Source organism: Labeo rohita, chromosome 2, assembly GCF_022985175.1.
Source record: "Labeo rohita strain BAU-BD-2019 chromosome 2, IGBB_LRoh.1.0, whole genome shotgun sequence".
In the NCBI taxonomy this organism is placed as follows: domain Eukaryota; kingdom Metazoa; phylum Chordata; class Actinopteri; order Cypriniformes; family Cyprinidae; genus Labeo; species Labeo rohita.
This window is the reverse complement of record NC_066870.1, coordinates 15,534,237-15,554,567: the sequence shown is the minus strand read 5'-3', so window position 1 is coordinate 15,554,567 and position 20,331 is coordinate 15,534,237. Positions and strand designations below refer to the sequence as shown.

Below are 20,331 nucleotides of genomic sequence, written 5' to 3'. Positions count from 1 at the left end.
AGTCACAGAGCGACAGCTGACCCACTGACGTCAAACCCGGCGAATGCGCATGCGCACTGACACAACGTGCCTATGCTTCCCTGGATTGAACAACAACTGAACGTACACTACAGCTTCTACTCAAGGGAGCGACAGAGTGAGCAGTTCGGATTTAATAAGCTTACAGCATTTTGTTCGTAACCGTTGTTGTTTCTGTAGTAAGTGTTAACTGTAGTGTAGTTTGCTGTGTGTGTTTACAGTCGACTGTGGGAATCATGAAATAGCAGCACTGCTCTTTGCATCCATGAACTGTGTGTCATAAAGTTCTCGGTCACGGCATGTCCTCTCTGTGCTGGATTTTTTGATGGGGCTTTTAAGGTTAAAGATGCCGCCGAAGTTTCAGCTCCTGGCTCTGTTGGCCTTCGCCATTGCGATGATCTTTTTGGAAAACCAAATACAGAAGCTTGAGGAGTCACGGGGAAAGCTGGGTAAGAATGTTTTCCTTTCCAATAAAGTATCTCGGAAACATTTGTAGACTAGAAATCAGCATAGTCTGATTCGCGCCCATTTGTCAACATTATCATGGTGTGATTTGTTTCCTAAGTACTATTTTAAGGGAGGTAATGAGCATGTGTGTGTGTTTGGACTACATGGTCCATCATGTCTCAGGCAGCAGCTGCATTTTCATTCAAGCAAGATCCAGTATCACTTTTGCCTCACTTAGTTGTGCAATGGATATTTTCCTTCGTCAGTATTCAAGCATGTATCTGTTGCACTACTAAGCTACTGCATCAGACATGCCACTCACTTATGCTCCAGTGAAGAACTGTAGAAAAATAAAAGCTTGTTTATAAAATCTATTCAACAAGTTTGCTTATAATCTCCATCTTACTGCTTGTTTTTTCCCTGGCCAATTGATATGGCTCAACACTGTCAGATATAAAAGCATGTTATTATTTAATTATTATAAATACTGACCAATAAAATAAATCTCTATCTGCTGAATTATCACAGTCAGAAAAGCGGTATAGAGAGTTTGCACTTATGTCACTATTTGGTCATTTATACAGATATGTGGCCATATTGGAGATACTCTGATGTAAACAACAGCATTGATTACTGTTAATGTACTACTGAAAATGTTGTACTGCTAATTTATGCTGTCTAAACCATGAAAAAAAAAATGTGTGGAAGCTGCTAAATCATATAGAGAAGGACTTAGTAAGCAGGAAAGAGCACAATATTTTGACAAACTAAAGTTAATAGGTGGTAAAGATACGTACAGCAGTATTAATTAAGATATTAGATAGAAAATGATTAGAACAAACATGAATGTTGTCAAGATTCTTGCCCTGGAAATCCTGGTTCAGTTTGGCCAACCACAAACACCTTTTGTTCCTCAGACAGCTGTTGGACTCCTCTCCATGATTTGTTATAACTTTTGTCAGTCTATAGCACGCCAAATGTTTTTCCCGGTCCGAGCGATTAGTACAGCCCAAAACATGACAATAATCAACTATTTTCAGCAGCAGTAATCTGCAAAATATGTGAGTTTCATTCAGTTCAATGGCATCGTTTATGTTCAGTGCTGCCAATATGGCCGATTGATGACGCGTTGTGAAAACACTTATCTAAAAAATCTTATTCACACTACTGTTCAGTTTTGGATTGGTACAATTTTCACGAATGCGATTTAATGAATAATTTGACTCATAAAATGGATGTTCTATTTATATTTTGAGGTATAAGAGACAACAACTTTCAACCCTGACAAAATTAATGTTTCACAGTATTTACTAGTGTAAACGACCATTTAAAATGTTGAGGTTTAATTAAATTAATCGAAACACATTTATAATGTTATGAAAGATTTCTATTTCAAATATTATAAAGAAATCTGAAAACGTTTTCACAAAAATGTTAAAGAAGAACTCCACTTCCAGAACAACAATTTACAAATAATTTACTTACTCACATCTAAATTGTATTTTTTAAATGCAAATAACCGATCGTTTCACTAGATAAAACCCTTCTTCCTCTGCTGGGATCATTTACAACCACATCGTTTGAAGCTGCATTTAAACTGCATTTTGGAAGTTCAAAATCAGGGCTCCATATCAGTCCATTATCTGGGGAAAAATGCTGAAATGTTTTTCTCAAAAAACAATTTCCTTACGACTGAAGAAAAAAAGACATGAACATCGTAGGTGACAATGGGGTGAGTACATTATTTGTGAATTGTTGATCTGGAAGTGGACTTCTCCTTTAATTAACACCACTGTTTTCAGCATTTATAATAATAAAAAAAATTTCTAGAGCTCTGATTCAGCACGTTACAGTGATTTCTGAAGGTTCACATGACACTAAAGTTGAAAATTCAGCTTTGCCATTGCAGGAATAAATTACATTTTACAGTGTATAAAAATAAGAATTATATATTTAATTATATATTTATATTGAATAAAAATATTTGATAATATATTTAATAATATTTCACAATATGGCTTTTTTAGTGTAAAAGAAATATAGCCTTGGTGAGCTTCTTTCAAAAGCATTACAAATCTCCCAAACATTTGACAGTAGTGTATGTGAGTTTGCATACCATGTCTTCGCCACAAAAAAAAATATTGGCATTTAGCATAAAATAATACTAATTTAATTACCTACAATTATCAAGAGCTGCGTGAACAGGTGAAGTAGGTGAAATAGCTGATTTATAAAAAATGTTATCATAAGCGTGTGTTGACAGAAAATCCATAATTATCTAAAAGGACCTTCAAACCTTTTGCAGGTCTGTCTGAAAGTAAAAGATTTTCTGCTTATTACAACTAATCTTTTGAAATAAACAAAATCTGTTAAGTACACGTGTCAGCAAGGCTTTTGTATTTTGGTAAGTGCTGTGTCCAAACACAGGCCACATGTCCAATTAGTGACACATGTTACAGCCACATGCCTAGCGATCGGATATGGGCTATTTCATGTACCAAACAGGCTATTCCGAATGCTTCACCGTTTGGACTCTAATGCATCATATCTGTTTCACAGCACCTTCATAGAAATGTCATACTGAAGTTATGAAGTTATGATAATGCTTTGTTTGTTTGAATGAGCAGCGTTCTTTCCATTAAAAATTGGCAAGCTGCTGTTGTTTTGGTTAGCTGGTTCCCACCATCCACGCTGAGTTACTCGCATCACCTAACAGCTTTTTGCTCTATGAATAGTTACACAACTGCAGAGGAATATGAGACCTGTTAGCAGGCGGAAAGGTGAGAGGAAGGTTTTCCATCTGGGTAGACCTGGAGAAAGCTGTCAGTCTCAGCGCTGCATGAATTGATGGTGTTTTTGAATCCGTCATCCTGTTGCACATCTTGTTTGACTGTGAGCAAATGGAGTCTTTAGCACATACCAAGTGTAAACAGTTTTATTAATTTGACTCAATATTTCAGCAGGGCTTTTACTGACTGTACTTCGTGTCACATTTCGAAATGTTGATTGCTGATTTATTATCGTTCCATTTGCTCTAATGATGGCATCTGACATGCACTTTCACGGTTCACGAGCATCGGAAAGTTATTTGATATCTAACCTGATAGTAATTTGTCTCCATTTGCTAATGGAAGTTCTGGGATTCCCTTTGAACATGCTTTAGATTGGTACTGTTTTTAGCCCTGATGGGACTGTAAAATAAGCTAAACCTATGTGTTATGGCTTGGCACCAGCACATTGACTACTGTACATTTTTAGATCTAAAATAGCCGTGTTTATGATGTTTAAAGACTTTAAAAGCACTGTTGATCGTTGAAGGTTTCAGAGCCAGCAGATGACATAAACTAAACAAATTCCTTTGTAGTCTTTATACGTAATATTAAATTTGTGCATTTGAAATAATGTTTTATTTATTAATCAAACTAATAAATATGTTACACTACTATTTAAAGATTTGGTAAGATTGGTCAGTAAGATGTATGAAAGAAATATCTTACGGCTGTAGTTATTTGATCAAAAATGCCGTAAACACAGTAAAATTATTATTGTTAATTACTTGATTTTCAAAAATATTCGACTGCAATTTCCTCATGTTGAGTAACCCGCAAAATACCGGAATTGCGCATTCCATGGACGAGAATTCATAAAAAGCATTAGACCATTTTCCAAGGCTATTGTGATTTCATCAGATTTGTAAGATGAATAATTTATAACCTACCAAACACAGAATACATCAATATCTTTCTCAATTTGTTAACTGTTCATCACCATTTCATAATAAAAGCCCAAACCCTCACTCTTGAGTTTTTATGTCCACCTATTCAAGAATGGCCAAATATTAAAGATTACGTGGACACAATATTGTGCGATTAATCGTGCAGCCCTAATGTAATAATTTATAATGTTATAATTTTAATAATTTATTTGTATTGAATGCCTTATTGCTATTATATATGTATTTTAAATAAATAATTGTTCACTTAGGTCTATTTTATATATATTTATATTTATATTATATATATATACACACACACAGAGCCGTATTAGGGGTGTACACAGATGTCACGGTTCGGTCGGTACCTTGGTTCAGGGGTCACGGTTCGATGCAATTTCGGTACAACAGAAAAAAAAAACAAATCTACTATGCTAGACTTCTTTTCATTTATTTTAAACAGACTAAACAGAAAATTTCCACCTACATGTGAAAATACTATATGTTATATCAAATTATGTCATATATAAGCTATAGAAAATGCATGTATACATAAGAAATAAATACTTGACATTAATTTAGTTAACTGTTAGACAAGGGGGGAAAAACTGCGACACGTAACGTAGCCTATATTTGCTGAGTTTTAGTTCAGTTTTGTGACAGAAAGGAAACTCAAATGGAAGGAAGTGACTATGTGTTTTTTAAGTTGATTTTGCTGGTATGAGGATAGTTTCAGTGATTGCGCCAGCGCACACAAACACAAAACATGTCAGTTCCAGGTTTCTAGCATTACTAACTTGACAGCGCAGTTGGTAAAGTTACTTTATCAAACTAAAACACAGTGAACCAAACATCAGCGCGCCCGCCTCACTGTGTCACCGTTAGAACGCGACTGAAGTACAAAGCCTATAATTAACATAATAAATAATAGTTTAGTATTTGGATTAGGGCTGCACGATAAATCGCATCCGATTGTGAGGCGCGTTTAGTCAGTAAAGCCGGAACTTTGATTAGTAGTATATCTCCCTCACGTGCGTTCAGCTGGAGCCGCAATTAATACACAGAGCCGTAAATCACTGAAAAGCTATGCAAAATCGTACTCATAATCGCAGATGAATCGCATTCGATTATGTGCGCGTTTTGATTTACAATCGGATGCAATTTATCGTTCAGCCCTAATTTGGATACATCTTAAATATGAAAATATTATGGAATATTTAGATTTGTGCTGAATGAGAGGGGTAGGATACAAAAGCACAAAGTTCCAATTCGGAAACAGCTGAGTGCGCAAACCTTTAAAATATACTCCTTTGTCAGTGAGAGATGCGTTCAGAATCAGCACATGGTCATATAATAAAATTATCTGAATACTCGATTAATCATCAGCGTAATATTTTTTATATTTTTGACAGTAGTGTACACTAAATATAATGTGTAACAACTTGTATAAATCTTGTACAAAGTTTGTGTACCCTTTACAATTTTCTATATTTCTGCATAAATATGACACAAAAGATCATCAGGTTTTCATGCAAGTTCTGAACGTTAACAAAGTGAACCCAATCAAACAAATGAGACAAATAAATATATACTTTGTCATTTATTTATTCTGGAAAATGATCCAATGTTACATATCTGTGGCTGCATCTACGTTAATCTGGATACGTTTGAAGACGGCAATTTCCACACGAGCGTTTTCCAAAATTTTCTCATCTACACTGAAACATCAGAAAACATTGCATTCGCTTTACAGCATATGCGTACAGACTCAAAAAACCTCACTGAGATGATACAGATGGACATGATATGTTTTCATGCTATTCTTCATTTTATTTAGACAAATATCTTGCCATTCACTGGTGTGTCCAGGTCGCACTCATTCCCGATTGTATGTCTGATCTAAAATGCAACTGCCCTCATGTTTTTCCACAAACAGCAATCGCAAGTAAATTTTCTGTCATCTTTGCAGGACTGTGATATGAAGAGTGTACAAAGTAACACATCAGTGAATAGCACATAACAGGCACAATACCAGTATAAACATAGATGTCTATTGGCACAATATGTCACATGACTAAACATGCATCATTGTTTTCAAAAGCCTCTGTTTTTACAGTCCACGCTACAATGTGAAAACAGCATTTTCAAATTTATCCACTTTGGAGAGTGTTTTCAAAAAGCTCAGCTTTCTTTGACAAAAACACTCTCTCAGTGTGGACAAAAGGCCAAAACTGGGAGAAAAAAAATGTTTTCAAACTAAAATGTATTAGTGTGGACAAGGCCTGTGAGTGGCAAAAGTATGTAAATCTCTAGGATTAGCAGTTAATTTAACAGTGACATTAGAGTCCATCTGTTCAGAGGTGTTTTCAATCAGTGAAATGACTATCAGGTGTCAGTGCATGCCCTGTTTTATTTAAAGAACACGGATCTATCAAAGTCTGATCATGTTTGTGGAAATGAACCATGGGATGAACAAAGTAGAAAAAGAAGAGTTGTTTCTCATCAGGCTGGAAAAGGTAACAAAACCATCTCTAAAGAGTTTGGACTCCACAAACGCACAGTCAGAGTAACTTGTAAGCAACTAAATGCCTTTCTCACATTGGCTGAGGTTAATGTTCATGAGTCCATCATCAAGAGAACAGTGAACAACCATGTTGTGCATGGCAGAGTTGCAAGCAGAAAGCCCTTGCTCTCCAAAAAGAGCACTGCTGCCTGTGTGCATTTGGCTAAAAATCACGTGGTCAAGCCAGAGGGCTACTGGAGAAATGTTTTGTGGACGGATGAGACCAAAATAGAACCTTTTAGTTTTAATGAGAAGCGTTATGCTTGAAGAAAGGAAAACGCTGCATTCCATCATAAGCACCTTATCCTGTCTATGAAACATGGTGGTGGTAGTATCATGGTTTGGGCCTGTTTTGCTGCATCTGTGCCAGGACGGCTTGCCATCATTGATGGGACAATGAATTCTGAATTATGTCACCAAATTCTAAAGGAAAATGTCTGGCTGTGAACTGAATCTCAAGAGAAAGTGGGTCATGCAGCAAGACAACAACCCCAAACACTACCAAAGAACGGTTAAAGAAGAACAAAGTTAATGTTTTGGAATGACTGAGTGAAAGTCCAGATCTTAATCCAATTAAGATGTTGTGGAAGGACCTGAGTTATATAGGAGGAAAACAATGGGGTTACACCAAATATTGGTCACATACTTTTGCCATTCACAGATATGTAACAATGGATAATTTTTCTTGATAATTGATCGGATTCTCTGTTTACTTTCAGGATTTGTGAAAAATCTTTTGTCTCATATTAATGCAGAAATATTGAAAATGCTAAAGGGTTCACAAACTTTTGGAACACCACTGTATATTTGTAAATCCATTTTTGAGTTCCCTAAATCAATGCTGTTTACAATCAATACAGTTTAGTCTTCATTTAATGATGATTGTTTCAACACATTTTTCAAACAAAGTGAAAAATTAGTGGTAATGCACTTTTAGTTTATGCTTACTAATCTTACTTATAGCATAGCATAGCAGATCTCACACAAACAACAATTCTTGGTGTCAGTTGGTGCGTGCTGTTGTGTGTAACCAGATGGTACATAACCTGTGCCAGATTATAAGCTTGATGTTTTACTAACTGTTTATTAGAACTTCAAAGCCCTTCTGAATACCAGAGGCGTACAGCTGCATGCATTTCTTAGTCGATTTTTATGGCCTCTTTGTACACAGGACATACTTCAGGTCTGTTTTTCTTTTGTGCTTAAGGCACTGCAGTTCTTTATTTCTCTTACTCAGCCTCAGTCATTCTGCCAAGGCTATAAATGTACTTGTGGCATGATGATGCCACTTCTGGAGCTAACAAGCTTGAACATAAAATGACCCCACAGTGACCTCTGTGTTGTCTCTCAGAGGCAGAAATGACTGGAAGAATGTATTTGTTCTATCTAAGGAAAGACTGTAACCTGATTTGAATTCATTTGAAAAGACATCAGTCAAGAGTATAACTTGTCAGGTTTGGCAGCTGACTGCAATAAATCCTCTGCTCCTCCTGAGCAGCGTGACACTTGTAGATATTACATTTCATTCGCTCATCTTATTATTTTTGGCCTTTACTGGAACAAGACACTCAACTTTACCATTAACATTTTTTGCACTGTCATTTCACATGAATTATGTTGTGTGGTTTTTTTTTTTTTTTTTTTTTTTTTTTTTTTATGGTCTAAAAATATATTAATTTAATCAATAATTTAATAAAAAAAAAGTATTTTAAAATGCATGTGTTAAGTTAAAAAATGTAATATTTTTATATTATTTATATTTATATTTATAAGTACATTTTTGAATATTTACCAATATGTAAAAGTTAAAACACGCTTATTTTAGAGGTGTATTCAAGTGCGTTCTTTTTTTTTTTTCTGGTGTTTTTGAATAACGTAATTGATCTGGGCCAAATTTTGTTTTTGTGTGTGTGGCCTAATTATTAATGAATGCAACTGCAGAAGTTGCAAGTACTGTTTCAGGGTACAAGAACATTCAGTGACATTTAATAAGTCTTTGTGTTTCTGAAGATGTGCTTTTTAGAGAACACAGTGTTGCATAAGCTAGTAGAAGTGGATATCAGCAGTCTTCCATTGCATCAGTTACACACAGTCGGCATGAGGGCCTTCTTGCTGCCTGTCCGTTTTTAAATGAGCGATTTCTCTCAGCATAATGCTGCAGTTGTGTGTCTTATCAAGTAGGAAATGGGTAATGAATCAGGGTGTTTTTCTCATTAACTTGCAATTATATTATTACATTAGGCTGGGTATTGCAGCAGTAATGAGATGGTGAAACAGTCTGCAACATGCACATCTACCCATGAACCCAGACAACTCTTTTACCTCAGAGTCATGAATTCTTATTACAGCTCATCACAAACAAATACAATTTTTGTTTAGAGGTGAATTGCTAATATTAAAGTGTAGATTTTGATAATTAAATTATGGAGCCACAATTCTCTAGGTTTAGTCTTTGTGTCACAGGAGTGTTTTTTTTTTTTTTTTTTTTTCCTTCTTCACAATTTCAAAGGGGACATATCATGAAACTCTGAATTTTTCAGTGTTTAAGTGCTATAATCGGGTCCCCAGTGTGTCTACCAACCCAGAGAATGTAAAAAAAAAATAAATAAAAAAAAACAAGTCAACCCAATAACTTTGTTTTGGTAAATTCTGCCATTTTCTCTGCGCGTGCTTCGGATGTGTGCGCTCATAAACCATATCAGAAGTTTAAACTAATATTGTTTAAAATGCATGATTTCAGCACTATAGACATGATAATTAAAACCAAACAGATGAGGGTTGCCAGGTTTTTACAACAAAATCCACCCAATTGCTACTCAAAACTAGCCCCAAAAATTAGTGCTATTGCCTTTTAGAAGGGATCTCCCAGTATAAATCATGTTCCGGAGATAAAAACACGTTTTTTTGGCAGGGTTTCCTTGGTAAAATTCACGTTTCAGGAGCTAAATATCTTGTTATTGGGGTCACTTCAACCCACGGACATAAAAAAACAACAGTGTTGCCAAGTCTGCAGAACTGGGCTACTTTAACACTGTTGCCGTGGGTTGTTTCTATATGTCTGCGGGTTAAAGAGACCCCAATAATGTGATGTTTAGCCCCTGGAATGCGAATTTTAACAGGGAACCTCACCAAAAAAACGTGTATTTTACACACACACACACACACACACACACACCCCGGAGTGCGTTTTTTGCTGGTGGACCCCCCTTGAAACACGAGGGGGCTAATTTTGGGCTAATTTTTGAGTAGCAATTGGGTGGGTTTTGTTGTGAAAACCTGGCAACCCTGGTCTGCAGGAAAAATTTACAATTCCACATGAAAAGCGCGGACTTGGCAACACTGAAACAAATGTTTTTTAGCTGAGTATTTGAGCTATGAGCTGTAAAGGCACAGCCCTATTCTGGAAAAGGGGGCGGGGAGCAGCAGCTTATTTACATTTAAAGGGACATGCACGTAAATAGTGTGTTTCTGCTTCCACTCAAAATAAGCATTTTCAAAATTATATAATAAATGTTGTGTGGGGTATTTTGAGCTGAAACTTTGCAGGCACATTCTGGGGACACCTGACACTTATGACATCTTGTAAATAGGGGCATAATAGGTCTCCTTTAATGAAATGGCTTTACCCAAAAATGAAAATTTACTGAAAATCTACTTACCCTCAGGTCTACCAAGATGTAAATGAGTTTATTCATCTGAACTGAATTGGAGAAATTTAGCATGACATGCTCACCAATGGATCCTCTGCAGTGAATGGGTGCCGTCAGAATGAGAGTTTAAACCACTGATAAAAACATCACAATAATCCACATAACTCCAGTCCATCAATTAATGTATTGTGAAGTGAAAAACTGTGTGTTTGTAAAAAACAGTTCCGTAATTAAGACATTTTAACTTGAAATGCGTCCTCTATCCATAATATTGCTTTCTCCGGTGAAAAAGTAAACTTGTCTGAATCAGGAGAGAAATATGCATAAGCAAAAACAGTCCAAAACAGTTCTTTTAGAGACTTTTTCATTGGAGGAAACATTATTATGGATTAGAGATAGAACTAAAGGTTTAAAGTTAAAACACCTTATTATGGCTTTGTTTCTTAAAGACATGAAGCTTTTTACTTCACAAGATATTAACTGATGGACTGGAGTCGTGTTGTATTATTGTGATGTTTTTATCAACTCTGACGGCACCCATTCACTGCAGGGGATCCACTGGTGAGCAAGTGATGTAATGCTAAATTTCTCCAAATCTGTTCTGATGAAGAAACAAACTTGTCTATATTTTGGCCTGAGGGTGAGTAAATTTTTAGCAGATGTAAATTTGTTTGAATGAACTATTCCTTTAAATGCATTTTGCAATAGTAACTATTTATTCTCTTGGTTCTCTATTCTTGTCGCGGAACACCATAATGTGGCATAGCAACAGTTGTCCTGGCCGATAACAGTTGTCTGCATGTGATGGTTGGAGACTGGGTTCTTTGACCTGAGAGCAGTCGGAGTTGAGTGGGAATGTGCTGTAGTTGGCTTGACATCATCACCTCACAGTAGCAGCTGCCTGAACGCCAGGCTCACATTTACACACTACTGTCACCACATCGTGTACACTGTCGAATTTCCATCTCAAGATCTCACGAGTATTATGAGACCGAAGGACCTTTTCTGTTTCAACTGCAGAGTACATTTTGTTCATGAATTCACTTCAGGTATTATCTGTATTTTTCAGTAATTTAGCCTTTCATTAACAGAATAGTTCACCCCAAAATGAAAATTCTGTCATTAATTACACTCGTTCCAAACCTGTAAGACCTTTGTTCATCTTCAGAACACAAATTAAGATATTTTTGCTTTCTGACCCTGCATAGACAGCAATGCAACTGACATGTTTAAAGAAGAAGTCCACTTCCAGAACAACAATTCACAAATAATGTACTCACCCCCTTGTCACCAAGATGTTCATGTCTTTCTGTCTTCAGTCATAAATACATTATGGTTTTTGAGGAAAACATTCCTGGATTTTTTTTTCCATATAATGGACTTCATTGGTGCCCTGATTTTGAACTTCCAAAATGTAGTTTAAATGCAGCTTCAAAGGGCTCTAAACGATCCCAGTCGAGGAAGAAGGGTCTTAAAATAAAAATTTGTATACTTTTTAAGCACAAAAGCTTGTGTAGCACAGGCTCTGGGATGCGCGCTCACGACATACTATTGAATCACGTTGAAAGGTCACGCCGAATGTAGGCCGAACTACAGACCCAGTGTTTACAAAGTGCAAGTAAGTCAAACACTGTTTACAAACAAAAAGCTACAAAGATGTCGGGCGATTCTAACGTTGTAGGAGAAAATAAGATGGAGTTTTTTGCCATACTCCACCTTTTTTGAGTCGGAGTACACAGACGATGAACTTACACATGATTTGTAGTAGTGACGGGAAGTTCGGATCATTTTACCGACTCGGACCTTTGAGTCTCATTCAGCAAAATGAACAAATCTTTTTTTGAGTCATTTTGTTCATTTTAGCAAAAAATATAATTAAAATGTTACTTCCCTAACACATCTACTGCTTACATAAACGTTGATCACACTACAAACAAGACAAAACTATAATGTTGTAAGAAACAGAAAAGATTAATTCATTGTTTACCTGGGTAAACACGTTCATCACGTGACAGCCCCATAAGATGAACGAATGACTCAAAAAACCTGAAGACTGGAAACAGGTGAACTAATTCCAGTACAGAACCTAATAGGATGTTGCGCATGTGCAACTGAACGAATCACTCCCAGAGACAACTCGTTCATCCCGAGTCACATTAAAGATTTGTTCAAAATGAACGAATCATTCAAGAACGACCCATTACTTATTTGTAGCATCGTGAACGCACATTCCAGAGCCTGTGCTACACAAGCTTTTGTGCTTAAAGTTTTTTTTTTTTTTTTTTTTTTTTTCCCCCAAAAAAGTGACTGATCGTTTCTTCCTCGGCTGGGATCGTTTAGAGCCCTTTAAAGCTGCATTTAAACTACATTTTGGAAGTTCAAAATTGGGGCACCAATCAAGTCCATTATATGAAGAAAAATCCTGAAATGCTTTCCTCAAAAACCATAATTTCTTTACAACTGAAGACATGAATGTCTTGGATGACAAGGGGGTGAGTAAATTATTTGTAAATTGCTGCTCTGCAAGTGGAGTTCTCCTTTAATGTCCCAGAAAGGTGTAAGAAAAGGTTTTCTGCAGTATTTTTTGAGAATTATTGAAATTTGACATACATGTCTCTTGCAGAACGAGCCATTGCCAGACACGAGGTACGAGAGATTGAGCAACGACACATTCAAGAGGGGGCAAAGGAGACCCTGGTAGAAGAGGACGATTTGGTGGTCATCTACAACCGAGTGCCCAAAACAGCCAGTACCTCCTTCACCAACATCGCCTACGACCTGTGCAACAAGAACCATTACCATGTGCTGCACATCAACACCACCAAAAACAATCCTGTCATGTCTCTTCAGGATCAGGTCAGTTTTGTATCACTTGTGCAAGTTCACCGTTTGTGCTTTCCACTTGTGGCCATCCAAACAACAGATTATAATGCAAATGTTTTCATTTGCTGAAATGCACCGAACAGTCTCTAAATGGCACAAAGCATTTCCTTAATAGTGCGCTACAGCAGATGTTATAGTATGGTAGCTTTATATTATCCTGAGGCTTTAGAAGACTGGAAATGGACAAATATCTGTCATTAAACTGTAAAAAAGGTTGACTTTAAGTAATTAATTAATTAATGTGTTTATTTATTCATATTTCAGGTACGGTTTGTAAAGAATGTGACTTTATGGAAGGAGATGAAGCCTGCGTTCTACCATGGACATGTTTCTTTTCTGGACTTCACCAAGTATGTATTATGTGCTCCTGTCATTTTGCTCTGTTCAGATGCTCTCCGTCTGTTGTGGGCAATGTTTTTTACATGAGTAATGCTGTTTAGAGTGGTTTCAGATTTTGCATTCAGTGCCAGTATTATTAAAGGATAATTTGTCAACATTCTGCATAACTGGGATTCTACATTAGCCAGTCATTCATTAATATCCTTTGATAGGGTGTTGTTTTGCATTTCCAACAACCCAAAAAGCAATTGGATGCTGCTGACTCCTGGTGGCTGTGAAGGGAATTGCAGCAAGCTCATTTTAAACAATACAATTATGTTGTAGTTTCCAGTTTTGTTGGTCTCCCTATACCTTACCACATGCATAAAGCTATTTTTAAACATGTGTTAATCCTACTATACTAATATATTGCTAATTACAGTTTCTTTCCCATCTCATTATCAGATTTGGTGTGAAGAAAAAGCCTATTTACATAAATGTTATTCGGGACCCTATTGAGCGTCTGGTGTCTTACTACTATTTCCTGCGCTTCGGTGATGACTACAGACCAGGCCTACGACGCAGAAAGCAAGGAGACAAGAAGGTGAGTCTGGTGGCTCAAGTGCTCGACAGTTGTTTTGTCTACTTTTATTCTATTTCTAGTTATTATGAGTTTCATGACTGTAAGGTTCCATGTTTAAGTTGAGAAAATAAAAGTTATTTTGTTAGTAAAATGATTACAAAATAAAATATTTGTATTTTAATAATATTAGTATGTTCTTTTTTTATCATGTAAAATGTAGTATGTAAAATGTACTATTTATATATATATTAAAAGTACAAGTAAAATTTAAAATGATGTTCTTAAATAATAAAATTATAAATTATAATTCTAAATGGTTAAAAAATTCCAAACATTGTATTAAAAGTTGTGCTATTAATTTCCTGAACATGGCCTTGTTTAATTAATATTCATATTGTAATATTATTAATAATATATTATCTGTAATATTATATTAATAATAAAAAGTAATATTCATATTTTATTATTGTTGTTGTTATTATTATTAATATTATTATTATTATTATGTAAAATGTACTATATAAAATGTAATATATATAACAAATTTCTATATATTACTATATATTAATATATATTACAGTTTAATATAATATTACAAATCAAATTTGAAATTATATTCTTAAAGAATAAAACTCTACATTATTATTATTATTATTATTATTATTATTATTATTATTATTATTATAAATTATGATTGAAAAATTCCAAACATTGTATTAAAAGTTCTGCTGTTAACTTCCTGAACATGGCTTTGTTAAATTAATATTAATATTGTAATATAATATAAAATATAATATTAATATGTAAAATGTAATATGTAAAATGTAATATTTATATATTATTGTGTAAAAATTACAAATAAAATTTTAAATGATATTCTTAAATAATAAAATTATAAATTATTACGATAAATGGTGATTTAAAAAAAAAAAAATCCAGACATTGTATTAAAAGTTGCGCTATTAACTTCCTGAACGTGGGCTTGTTTAATTATTGTTAATATTGTAATATTAATATTATAATATGTAATATTATTAAAATGTGTAATAAAATGTATTATTATTATTATGTACAAATTACTATATAAAATGTAATATTTATATATTATTATATAAAAAGTACAAATAACATTTTAAATGATATTCTTAAATAATAGTTATAAATTATTATAAATTACATTTTTAAATTTAAAAAATTGTTATTAAAAGTTGTGCTGTTAACTTCTTGAACATTGGTCTTGTTTAAATATTGATATTGTAATATTAATAATAATATAATATGTAATATATGAACAATAAAATATGTAATATTAATGTTATATAATATAATATAATAAAATGTATTATAATATAATGTATCATTATTAATATATATGTAATAATAATAATAATATTACTATTATTATTATGTAAAATGTACGAATAAAATTTAACATGATTTTCTTAAATAATACAATTCTAAATTATTATTACAAATGATAAAAAAAATAACAGAAGTATTAAATGTGGTGCTATTAGCTTCCTGAACATGGCCTTGTTTAATTATTATTAATATTGTAATAATAATATAATATGTAATATTATTTTTTTGTTAAATGTACTATATAAAGTGTCATATTCATATATTATTATGTACAAATTAAATTTGAAGTTATATTAAACGTTGTGCTATGAACATCCTGAACATGGCCTTGTTTGATTAATAAAAACTGGCAGATGGAATTGTATAAATGCTAGGGGTAAATGAGGTAAGTTGCAGCAGGCAACTAACATCATGCCTTTCTGTGTTTAATGACTTTAATGACTGTTAAACATATTTCACTAGAATGTGTTTTTATCCAGAGACCGAAGTATTTTAAAAAGTGAAAAAAGAATGTACTTTTAGAATTTTTGTCTTGTGTTGATCTTAAATGTCTTGTCGTTTGTTAATTGTGTGACTTTTGTTATCCAATTTGTTCTCGCCATGAAGATGAGATGATGTTACAAAATAAAAAAATGGTAATAAAACACTATTACAACCATTACTGTAACCATGGTTTGTGCCACCATTTATTTTTTTAAAGAAATAATTTTCTTTGCTGTCAATGAGGCTGTATTACGTACTGAACTCCGAACATGTTTCAACTCAAAGATCTGTGTGTTTCAGACGTTTGATGAGTGTGTAGCTGCTGGAGGATCTGACTGTGCTCCAGAGAAACTGTGGCTTCAGATTCCCTTCTTCTGTGGTCATTACTCTGAGTGCTGGTAGGCCGTTCAATGTCTTCATGCGTATTTCAGATCAACCACTTTTAAGACTCTTGTTACATTACCTCAATCATTTCTTCACAGGAACATTGGCAGCAGATGGGCTTTGGAGCAAGCCAAATACAACCTGGTGAATGAATATATGTTAGTTGGAGTGACAGAGGAGTTGGAAGACTTTGTGATGATGTTGGAGGCGGCACTTCCTCGCTTTTTTAAGGGGGCCACCGAACTCTATCGGACAGGTATGACTGCAGAGAGAACGTCTTCACAAATCTATTAGATGGTGAATATTTTTAACAAAATTTTGTCTATTTTTAAAGGAAAGAAATCGCACCTAAGGAAAACGAGTGAGAAGAAGCCGCCCACCAAAGAGTCTATAGCCAGACTGCAGCAGTCAGACATCTGGAAAATGGAGAATGAGTTTTATGAGTTTGCATTAGAGCAGTTCCAATACGTTCGGGCTCACGCGGTGAGAGAAAAAGATGGAGAACTGTACCTACTGGCACAGAACTTTTTCTATGAGAAAATCTACCCAAAGACTACCTGAGACTCAGCGGTGCTCCATAACACTGTATGCTGTGGTCGGAAACACTGGAGAGAGGACGCAATACATTCTGCCTGACTGTTCTCCATCTGGATGTGTGCATTTAGAGCGACTGAAATGAGTCTCTGCCACAGGGAAGAGTCTTGGGGCCAAATAGCTGTCAAAGAGCTTTATTCCCCCAATACATATCACTTCAAAAAAGGCTTAAAAGCTCTCCGATGAGCTTTAAAAGTGACTGGGGTCTTGTTCGTGTCGTTATTCAAGACAACCGTCACCTTTCTGCCATAGGGATTTGATACAGGTGCTGCCACGTCAGAATGTTTTGTTATTGTTTTCCACATTCAGAAAGTTTTGTTATCGTACTTATTTAATGCATTAATAGTTATAGTTTTGTTTTTGTGTTTTTGACTGATTGATGCTGTTTTGGGAGTTTTTACATCTTATTTTAAAGTGTAAAAAAGTACAGATGACTACTAAACATTCTTGAAGTTATTGAAGCTCGTTTCCACCACTGAATAAAAAAGGTAATTGTGACCTTTTATCTTACAATTCTGACTTTTTTCTCAGAATATAAAGATATAAACTTGCAATTGCAAGTTTTAAAGTCAGATTTGTGACATTTAAACCCGCAGTTCTGAGAAATAAAGTCAGAATTGTGAAATAAACTCGCAAGTGCAAGTTATAAAGTCAGAATTGTAAGGCAAAAACTCACAATTCTGAGGAAAAGGTCAGAATTGTGAGCTTTTATCTCCAAATTCTCCAAATGGCAATTGCAAGTTTATATCTCCATTCTGAGAAAAAGTCAGAATTTTAAATTTTGAGATAAAAACTTGCAATTCTGACTTTTTTCATTTCAAAATTCTGACTTTATAACTTGCAGTTGCGAGTTAGTATCTCAGTTGTGAGAAGAATAGTCAGATTTGTGAGTTTTTATCGTAAAATTCTGACTTTATAACTCGCAATTGTGAGTTTATCTCAATTCTGAGAAAAAAAGGCAGAATTGCTAGTTTATATCTCACAGTTTTGAGAGAAAAGTCAGAATTGCGAGTTTTTATCTCAAATTTCTGACATTATAACTTGCAATTGCGAGTTTATATCTCAGTTCTGAGAAAAAGTCACAACTGAGTTTATATCTCAGAACTCTTAAGGAAAAAAAAGTCATAATTGCACGTTTTTCTTTTAAAATTCTGACTTAATAACTTGCAATTGCAAGTTCATATCTCAATTCTGAGGAAAAAAAAAGTCAGAATTGTGAGTTTATATCTCCAAATTCTGACTTTATAACTTGCAATTGTGCTTTTATATCTCAATTCTGAGGAAAAAAAAGTCAGAATTGAGTTTTTATCTGGTAATTCTGATGTTATAACTTGCAATTGCAAGCTCATATCTCAATTTTGAGAAAAAAGTCAGAATTGCGAGTTTTTATCTCAAAATTCTGACTTTATAACTTGCGATTGAGTTCATATCTCTCAAATCTGAGAATTTTTATCTTGTAATTCTGATTTTATAACTTGCAATTGCAAGTTTGTATCTTAATTCTGAGAAAAAATCTGAATTGTTTGTTTTTATCTCGCAATTCTGGCTTTATAACCTTATTAACTCGCAGAAAAAAGTCAGAATTGTGAGATAAAGTGTCTCAGTAACCTTTTTTTTTTTTTTATTCAGTGGCGGAAACGGCTTTCATATGAAACTCTTTATGAAATTTTTTTTTTTTTTCATTATAGTAAAATGAGGAATACTTTATTTCCTGGACTTTCTTAAGGCTATTTATGGGATTTTTTTTTTTTTTTTTTTTTTTTTTTTTGAAATACACAGATGTGGATGTACTTCACATATTTAAAAACACGTCTTGTCTTTGAAATATCAGAATATTTTGTTGAAAAAAAAAAAAAAAATCCATTTACTGTTTGCATTTTTCAGCAATTGCATATAATATATTTTTATCTACAAATGTATGTAAATACTGGTCATTACAGTTACAGTTGGACCAAAACATTCAAATATGGGAGGATAAAGAATCGAAGATAAAATGTTTATCTGCATGTGGATCGTTTTAGTGTTGCTGGTCTTGGTTAAACGGCTGTTCTTTTGTTTTAATTAGGCTAGCTTTTATATATTTTATGATATGATAATTCAGTGTTTTTTTATAGTTCAAACATAGTTTTTTTTTTTCCCAAGGACTCTCATGTAAAGCCTCTCACGGCAACATACCATTAGTCTGCTGCTTTATCATTTAGAGATCATGGATTGTAAAAGCGTTCATTGAAAGATAAATTCTAAATTCTTCAAGACTGTGCCTTTTTTCCTATAACACAGAGCTGTTATTACAGCCAGTGTAAATATGACTTGAAATCTCAGCATATGAATATGTGAGGAATTGTTTTACAACGTGAAATGTAGGGACAGTTACATAGATTGTCATTAACGTCATTGTGGAAATAGGCAACCATCAGAAAATTGTTTGCCTTGTTGATGGTACTACAAGAGTGGAATTGATGTCTTTTTGAAAATGGAAATTTGTCTCCTGAGTACACTATACAGTTCCAGTGTTTATATGTACATGATCTTTACTAAACACACATTTGTGCATGAAATGGGTGCTGGATTGCACATTTGCCCTAAAAATCTCCAAAACAAAACATGAGTAGAACAGTAGGTCTTTGTGACAAATTATCACTTCCTTCTTAAAAAATATTTTGATGTTGTACAGGTTCTTTTAGATGTTTTTAGAGTATCAAAATCAATCTGTACTGTGTATGAAACTCTAGAGAAACCTATACATATAAAATATGTATCAGTTTTAATATTTCTCCGTTATTTCACAGTGCCACCATGTGAGCCTGTATTTGCTTTATTCTTTGTTTTTTTGTTTGTTTGTTTTTTGTTTTGTTTTTTGTTTTTTTCATTTAAAATTAATGAGACTTCAAGAGTTTGCTCTTTTCTGCTGACATTGCCGAGGCAGATTTGAAAACAGATATTTGGATATGTCAACCATAATAAAAAAAGAGCTTGATTTATTTAGATTTTTTCATCTCATTTATTCCTATTATAATTTAGAAAAAATATCACAGACTGTTTCCATCTGCTAAAAGTAGTAGTAGTAGTAGTTGTTGTTGTTTTTCAAAACTAAAATAAATGGAGGCTTATATTTAATATTCTTCCCCTTTTTTGTTGCTAACAACACAAAAACAAAGTACACATTTGGTTGAAAAGTTTGGGGTCAGATTTTGTGTTCAAAGCAGCATTTATTTTATCAAAAATACAGTAACATGACACATTATTATTGTTTTCTGTTTTAATATATTTTGGAATAAATGTAATTTATTCCTGTGATGTTAAAGCTGAATTTTTAGCAGCCATTGCTTCAGTC

The 20,331-nt window shown here is 34.0% G+C and overlaps 1 protein-coding gene across 1 annotated transcript; it reads left to right on the top strand.

Moving 5' to 3' along the window:
* Window positions 1-77: 77 nt before the first annotated feature.
* On the top strand, window positions 78-19,982 carry hs2st1a (heparan sulfate 2-O-sulfotransferase 1a). Its single transcript, XM_051094660.1, has 8 exons — window positions 78-136; window positions 240-467; window positions 13,014-13,246; window positions 13,538-13,623; window positions 14,057-14,195; window positions 16,320-16,417; window positions 16,502-16,659; window positions 16,738-19,982. The coding sequence occupies exons 2-8, from the start codon at window positions 344-346 to the stop codon at window positions 16,962-16,964; spliced, it is 1,065 nt and encodes a 354-aa protein (XP_050950617.1). The 5' UTR covers window positions 78-136; window positions 240-343; the 3' UTR covers window positions 16,965-19,982.
* Window positions 19,983-20,331: the final 349 nt, after the last annotated feature.